Here is an 8,873-nt window from a genome sequence, read left to right as displayed (position 1 = left end):
ACCTTAGGTCCGACCGGGATGGTTTGAAATTGAAGACCTGCGTCGTTGATTTTTAATCCGAGCAGATGGTTTTAAAATTCAAAGACCCCGGCCGTCGCATCTTAGATCCGGCCGGGATAGTTCCAAATTGAAGACCCCAAGCAGTCGATCTTCGATCCTGGTGGGATGGTTTAAATTCGAAGCCCCTACGCCGTCGACCTTAGGTCCGGGTAGGAAGAAATTTCGGCAGATGCCATCCCGATTTCTCCCTCGGTGGGGAGGAGACGCCGGGAGGCTGCTGAAATTTTCAGTGAACATTTGGACTAAAACTTTAAAATTAATTTGAACGAAATTCAAATATAAAATCAATTTTAAATTAAAATTCGATCAAATAATATTGGACTTAAATTTAAACTCGAATCGAACTCAAATTTGAACTCGAACCATACTTGCACTGAACATGACTATAAGAACTTGAACTTCAATGAGCCATTTGGAATTGAATTTAAACTAAAATATAAAGAACTTGACTTGAATGACCAAATCCATCATACAAATTGAACCATCCTTAAAGAAACAAAAGCTTCTTTTGGGAGTATAATTTGACTACAAAGTCATGGTATGTGAGTTCTTTGGACCTTGATAGATCACTTTCAACATTGAACATGATACATCCTTAAATAAAAATTGAGGAAAACATTTTGAAATGTAAGTCTCTAATCGATTATAACACTAGTGTTGTATGAAGATATATATAAGCCTCATGCAATGAACACTACGACTTCTATCCAGTCAACAATAAATACTCTACAAACAAAAACATTATATTTTTCGTAGCTAGTAGAATTCCGCAAGCAAGGACCATTCAGGGAGGTTTATATCAATAAATAAATTAGTCTAAACCTATGGTTAGGCAATAGGGGAAACTTATATCAAGCAAGATAAGTCATACACTATCGAACACAATATCCTAACATCAACTTAATCAGAGTAAAATTCTCACTGGGAATTAGTGAAAAAAAAAAAAATCAAATGAATAAAGAAGACAAATATTTAGAACGTAAATACATCTTATCTGAAGCAAATTATCAAAAGTAAACGCCACAAGAGGATACGCAACATGTTTAGCAGCGGAAACAGAAGACCAAGTTCGTAAAAGGCCTTAATGAATTTTGGGACATTTATACCTAATAAAAATAATTTGATTAAATGGATCATATTTAAATATTTTAAAATTGCCCATTATGTTTAAATATAGAATCCCTTAAATAAATTAACCCTGCATGTGCTCCAAAGTCCTATAAAGTTACAAACCAAATAGTGAGATGTTGCGCAGAAGGTAAATACTATCACAGCATAAAAAGGAGATAAAACCGATCGTAAACAAATATGAAATTCAATCCACGATCTGAGAATAAGCTGCGACTGGTTAAATATTCAAGTTACATCCATACCTCTAAATAAAAGGACTGGAGTCGCAAGAAGACTTGAATAAATAAACTGCATCCCAAAATTCTACAAAAATACAACGCTAATTCCAAACCCGATGATAGGCCAAAGTAGTTGAGAAAATATAAAACGGAGGAGGTTCCATAATCCAAACTATTTTTTCAAATACATTCCTAACCAAATATCTTAAAAAATAAAAAAGATGGTTATCACAACCGATAGATGGAAAAGCGGTTGAAGAAAATCTCAACGGAACAAAAAAAAAAAGGGGTTTAATCTCAAAATCAAAAAAGTATAATTCCTTGAAATAAAAATCAATCATAACTAAAACATCAAACTAAAATATCCACTTCCGCAATCAGTTTGTCGGGGGTATAAATTATGAAATATAACCTAGCTCACAAAGAGGTAAATGTTGATAATCGAGTGAATCAAATAACTATAGAAATTCATATAAACAGTCTCTTTTGCCAAACAGGGCGTGGCCACGTGCGCTCTATATGACGAAAGATGGTTTCAGCAGAAATGAGCACATTATAATTAAACGATCAACGGCAAGCCGTATGTATCTAAAAGGCGTCAACCTTGAGCGATGGATCATCGGAGTAAATAAATCCAATAGAGAACATAAAGCATCTTGTTAGCTACGAAGTGGTTCAGATACTATCACCTTAGACAATATCACCCAGGATCTACAGGTATTCTTGGATGAATAACCCATGGCTGGACAGAATAGCCTTCTGTCAGGTTGGATCGAAAACTAACCTCACTCAATGAAACTAAGTAAGAACCCAAAAAAGAAACAAAGAAACGACAAACAAAGAAAAAACAAAAAAAAAAAAAAAAAAAAAATAAAAAAAAAAAAACAAAAAGAAAAAAAAAAAAAAGAAAAAATAAATAAAGAGTAAAAAAAAAAAAAAAAAAAAAAAAAAAAAAAAAAAAAAAAAAAAAAAAAAAAAAAAAAAAAAAAAAAAAAAAAAAAAAAAAACAAAAGTAAAAAAAAAAAAAAAAATAAAAAAAAAACACAACACACAGAAAAAGAAAAAAAAAAAAACAAACAAAAAAAAACAAAAATAAAAAAAAAAAAAAAAAAAAAAAAAACAAAAAAAAAAAAAAAAAAAAAAAAAAAAAAAAAAAAAAAAAAAACAAAAAAACAAAAAAAAAAATGAAAAAAGGAAAAAAAAAAAAAAAAAAAAAATTAATAAAATCAATAAGAAAGCAACAATACAAGAAACCGAACAATCTAAAAAAGACAAAAAACAAAAAAAAAAAAAAAATACAAAATAAAAAACAATACAAACACTAGGAAAAAAACAAAAATAAAAAAAAAAAAAAAAAAAAAAAAAAAAAAATAAAAATATAAAAGGGGGAATTTTTAATTTTCATGACACCGGGACGACGGAACCATGGGATCTTAATGGGCTTCGTTTCATTCTCCCACCACCAGTTTTAAGTTATGGTGATAAATTTCAAAATTTCAAACTTCCATTCAAAATTTAAACCCTAAAATTATTACTATTATAGATAGGATTCATAACCTAGTGATATCCTTACGACTAAGCTTAATCGAAATTCTCTCTTTATCGGGAGGGATTTACTATGGGGCTTGCGCCTATAGGAAACCAGAATCGGATAAAAAGTCCCCTTCACCAAAATGAGGGCAAATCTCTGTGAGTAGTTTTCTTAATTAAAACTCAATCTCCTTCTGAAAATTCCCTCGAGATCGACACCCAAAAAATGGAATTTTTCGGAGCCACAAAGAGGTAAATTTTTCATTCAATTTCATCATCTAGTACAATGCATGAGGCTCCTATAAATAGGCCAAATGAAATAAAACTAAAAGACCATAAATGCCCTAGGCGTACAATATCAAATAGACATCCATAAGGGTAAAACAGTAAAACTGAAAAAAAAAACTAAAATACATAAAATGACTCAAATATAACCATGATCGATGACCGTCGATCTCCGGTGTCTCGATGAACATGTCGAAATCACTGACGATGTCCTCATCACCTAGCTTATTGCAATGTTTGCCATTTTATTTTCATGTTTCATGTCATGTTTTCAAAGTTTTGTAAATGTGAACCCTAACTTCCTATAAATGAATATTGAGGCTTTATTTTTTAGACGTGATGACAGCTGAATGTATCGAAGATTGATTAGCCAGGAGCTACACCCTCCCCCTCCTCCCCACTCGTTCACTCCGGAAGTTACTACGCTTCGCGCCTTCCTTGTGTTCAGGAAGACATTGATAAGAATCTTTCTTATACCCGGAATAAGAAAGACGCTAGGCCCATCCATCCTCATCCCCATCCCCATCCTCATCCTCTCCCTTCACTCTTTTCCTCTATGTGAGTGGTGGTGAGGTTCAATAATGTGAGGAATTTTAACTACATATTTGAAAAATATTATTTCAATAATCGAGTATAACATGAAGAGTAATAAAGACTTTTACTATTTTTACAATAAACTCAAATGCAAAAATAAGCTTTGAAAAATTAAATTTTGATTACAGAGATCTTCCTCTGTCTGATATGATTGAATTAAATAGGATTTAATTAAATAAATTAATTAATAAAGTGATATTATTCATATAGACATTTGTATATGCAAATGATTGAAATGAAAAGTTGAATTTAATAAAAATAGTTTTGATGATCTTCATTATGTGAGAAAATTGGGGTTGGAAGATTTTTTAATTGTGCCTTTTTTGTATTTTTTTATATTGAAATTTTTCGTAGGCATGTCAATAGCTAAATCAAGGAAGGCATGTCGATAGCTAAATCAAGAAAGGGAAAATTCGTCGCTCAATAGAAATAGGTCTGGACTTTCTAAAAGAATCTAGAATGTTTCGATGCAAGCCTACAAACACATTATTGGATCCTTTAAATAAAATTGGTATTAAGACTCAACTCTTGTTGATGAAGGAAGATATCAATGGTTAGTAGGGAAGCTCATCTGTCCATCGCATGCTAGATGTGATATTTGTTTTTGATTACCAGTCAGCTATTAATAACTCCACAAAAGAGCACCTTGATGTTGTATATAGGATACTAAGATATCATAAAAAGACACATGGTTAGGTGTTATTCTTCATAAGGGAACTAGGACAAGTTATAAATCTTTCGTCTTCGTTATAAATATAGAATGACTAAGATTTAAATAGCCAAGATATAACTTTTAGATCTTTTTACATTTATGATCACTTTAACCTACTTTAAATTTTAGCTATTCAAAACTTGGTTGGTCAAAAATATGTTTGGACTAGCTATTTTATTCTTCTAACTGAGCATTAATCTCTCTTTCTCTCTCTCCTCTCTTTATGAATTTATGTGTTTGCATGTGTGCGTGTGAACATTTGTGCAGTCACATTTATTAGGTGTGCTAATGAGCCTAGATACTCCCTAATGAAGACCAATATGAATAGATTGTTAACTGCAACTTTGTCACCATCATGAATGCTTGGCCTTTTGATGGTTTGCAGAAAGCTGAATTGAGATGTCTCCTACCCAGAAGTCTTCTAGATAATGGCTTTTATACTGACTATCATAAGGATGAGGTCAGTGACCGTAGCAGTTTTAGCTGGAGTGGTCAACGCAAGGCTCCTTCATATCTGCATAAGTTGGTTTTCCCTCAAGAATTCATGGCAGCTTTACGAACCATAAAAATGCAAGATCATGAGATTAAAAAGGCCACTTCTCTGCTAGCTGAGGTGAGAATTGTATAGTGTTTAAGTTGTAGGCCTATTGATGCTAAACTCTGCTTCTTTAGCTGCTAATGACCATAATGATAGAAATTGAGAAAGCGATCAAAATGGTCCATTGATTCTTTATGAAAGATCAAAATAGTCTCAAACTATATTAAATGACTGTTTTGGTCCCTCAACTCCTTCACGAGACTATTTTGATTACTTTTTAAAAACCTGAGAAACTAAAATGATCCTTTATTATAATTAAGGACCATTTTGGTCCTTTTTCTTGATAGAAATTATTTTCCTTTCTAGAATCAAATGATAGCCCAGACATGTTTATGCTGTCTTCTATTTTTCTAGTTTCCATAACCATTCTTGCCTAACTCCTTAAGGCATGCTATGGAGAAGTCGAGAAAGACATTTGACTTTTGCCTTAATAATGAGGTCTTTATAGAACAGAATTTTTGTGTTGAACTTGAAACTGTTGGTTTATCTTGCAGCTTACATTATGGGTTTTCAATGTGATTCACTCGTTTTCTCTCTTTTAATCCATATTTTGTCCACCGTCTGTGCATCCTTTGGAAACGTGATATTTCTGCTTGTTTTCATCTAGATACAAAGTTTACACTAAAAATTGTGGTATGAATTTAAGATTTTTTTTTTTTTTTTTACAAATGGGAAAGATTTGAAATGTTATTATCACTTGGTTGCTTTTTGTTACAATCATTTTCTTCTTTATATGTATAGCTTGTTGGATCAATAGAAGAGGGGCATCCATCTGAAGCAGATGTGCGAGCAGCTGTTTGGGAATCTTGTGGGGATTATGCAGCTCTGGAGCTACTTGTGGATCTTCTTCGTGCGAAGTAATAATTCATTTTCACATTAATAGATTTTTGTTCCTTACTTTCAGCTTTTAATGTAAGTTATATACTTAAATGTTTGTTAAAATGTTAGAGCAATGCTTTGGACGCAGTCACCTTTGCAGTTCTTAATTATTATCATTATCCTATCATCAATTTGTTCTCTTGCATTAATTGATTTCTGTTTCTTGCATCTGATTTTACTCTTCCTAATTTGCATCTTCTTAATCATTCAAACTTTTTTCATATTTAAATGTTATCTCTAAGAATGACTCAAATTTTGGCCATGCATAAAAAAAGGCTCTCATTTAGTAATTAATAAAACCTGCACTGCATCATCATACTTTTTTGTTCATGCGCACAAGTTTTTAAAAAGAAATCAAAATAGTCCCATGGTGGGATTATTTTGGTTCCTCTTTAAAGAGTCGAAGGATCAAAATGATCGTTTCATATAGTTGAGGACTATTTTAATTTTTCATAAAGAGTCAAGGGGTCATTTTGATCCTTTTTTTCTTTTAAAAACTATTAAAAATCTTGTGAAGTTGGAAACATAATGAGAAAAAAAATTCTTACCATTTCTTTTGTTAATAGAAATTTAAAATCTAAGGTAGTGAGTTTGTCACATTTTTTCTATGATGCTTGCAAAAATATAGAAAGAAAATAGCTAGAATGTTATAAAATTGAGGGAAAATAATTTACAACTATTTTAATATATTAATTATTTAAAATGATGTTCTGATCGTAAGGGGAATACACAAAAAGTTGTTTAGGATGTCCTGATCGTTTTTTTCCTCTTAGTAAATCTGAATCAATATGAAGGTCATCACTAATCCAATTGGTGCCTATCAACCCCTTCAAGTAAAGTCTTCAGTCTACATGTTAAACCCATTATCTGGGCTAGCAAATAGTATACCAATAGATAATGTACCACCAACGATCAATATCAAAATTTGGTAACTTCAACTTCATTAACAACTACTTATGAATCGTTTTTTGGCCTACACCCTTTATCTCAAGTTTTGGATCGAACTAATCCGTTGACACAAATTGTTCATGGGCGAAAATGGAGTTATTTGGGTCCTGGAGGATTGACGGGACGAACTGCTAGTTTTCGGATACGAGATATCCACCCGAGTCACTATGGACGTATTTGTCCTATTGACACGTCCGAAGGAATCAATGTTGGACTTATCGGATCATTAGCTATTCATGTGAAGGTTGGTTATTGGGGATCTATAGAGAGTCCGTTTTATAAATTATCTGAGAGATCAAAAGAGGCACAGATGGTTTATTTATAAATTATTTTTTTCTGCCAATGATGCAATAATAATGATTTATTTTCTTTTTCTGCCAATGATCGTTACTTCTTGACCTAATTAATTTACCTTCTGCTTTAGATGTATTGATCTCATCCAACTATTTCTTCTTTTTGCTTCTCATTTTCCCTTTGCTGTAATGCCTACCATCCCAACAATAAATGTGAATAGATTGTTTCTCTGTGATATAGACTGGAAGGTATAGTGCATTATGCATATGCCATGCAATCAACACAGGTAGGGCATTATATCTGACCTAGCAAAAGTAGCGGATGCCTGGTTGCAGCGGGAATCACTAGCTGCAAATTTTGTATTTTTTTATTGGTATTTATGCTAAGTAACTTTCCTTTTGCAAGGTTGATGGAACTTGAAGAGAGCTCAGGAACTGTAGAAAACGATTCCAAGCTTCTGGAAGATTTCCACAATTTGGAACTTGAAGAACACATGAGGTATGCTGATTTATTTCTCTATGAATTTTGTGTTACAATTGGATGATAAACTTGCTTTTTTTTAATATCTTTCTAATATTAGAGATCCTGATGAAGTTTGGTTTTAGTTTTGGAGTATCTCTCGTCATGGTCTTCAAATTTTAGATAGTAGCTTTTGTCATCTATTCTAGGTGAGATATCATTTAAAATAAGTCACAAGATCGATCAATAGAGTAATTTTTTTAATAGAGTAGCTGCTTCGAATTATTTTTAAAATGATTAACTGTAATGTCTATAAATTGTATTGGATGTGAAATTGATACTTATAAGTCAATGTACTTGGAAGATTAAATGCTACTTGGGTGTTATAGACTTACGAATATCCAATTTATTACACAAAATAATTTAGATATTTAGGACAACTTCTAAAGTTAAATTTGGGGATTTAAATGGAGTGCCTTGGAGTACTATGTTATAAGAAGAAAAGAAAATTTTCATTTGGATTGACTATATTATATAAATCCAAGCGTAGGGAGTAAAAATATTGCTAAGGGCAACTCCAATGGAACGGCAAACACTTGTTTGCCGTTCTTGCTTTGCTCCAACCGACCGCCATTTTTGACGCCATTTGATCGCGGATGAACAGTGTGTCGCCAATATTGGCGTTGCACTGTTCATCCGCGCAAAAAATTGGTCACTACCGAACTTGTGGAAGAAAGGCGCGAATGAAGAGAACGACGGTTACGGGGCAAAATGGCGTTCGAATGGAGATGAATCACTGCATTTTTTGATTTCATTGCATTTTGGAGTGAAAAATGAGATTTTCGGTTGGAGATGCCCTAATAACCAAGTGGAAGCAAGGTCTTAAAATAAAAAAATTTCATAAAGTGAAAAATAAAGGTTAAAAATGATTTTTTATCCTATACTCTCTTTTGCACTTCTTAATAGCTGCTGCTGATGGGCTTAGGCTATCTTCTATTTGCTGTGACATGTGAATCAAATTGCTCTTTTGCAACACTGTTTTTACCTCAGATGCCAACTATTTATGATTTTTTTTTTCATCCATAACACTGAAATCATAAATATTTATAAAAAAAAAAAATACCCTCCTATCTTCATTTTTAAAATTCTCAATCAAATATCAAAT

The 8,873-nt window shown here is 32.3% G+C and overlaps 1 protein-coding gene across 1 annotated transcript in view; it reads left to right on the top strand.

The window, feature by feature from the left end:
• The first annotated feature begins 4,885 nt into the window (after positions 1 to 4,885).
• The window catches only part of LOC110108064, a 5,180-nt gene continuing 1,192 nt past the window's right edge, over positions 4,886 to 8,873 (top strand). The window contains exons 1-3 of the mRNA XM_020838571.2: positions 4,886 to 5,143; positions 5,870 to 5,985; positions 7,655 to 7,747. Coding sequence (XP_020694230.1) covers positions 4,886 to 5,143; positions 5,870 to 5,985; positions 7,655 to 7,747 — 467 coding nt within the window. The remainder of the gene's footprint in view (positions 5,144 to 5,869; positions 5,986 to 7,654; positions 7,748 to 8,873) is intronic.

The sequence above is a fragment of the Dendrobium catenatum genome, unplaced genomic scaffold (genome assembly GCF_001605985.2).
Source record: "Dendrobium catenatum unplaced genomic scaffold, ASM160598v2 fragScaff_scaffold_895, whole genome shotgun sequence".
Lineage (NCBI taxonomy): Eukaryota > Viridiplantae > Streptophyta > Magnoliopsida > Asparagales > Orchidaceae > Dendrobium > Dendrobium catenatum.
Note: the sequence above shows the minus strand (reverse complement) of the source record. Positions and strands in the feature narration are given on the sequence as shown.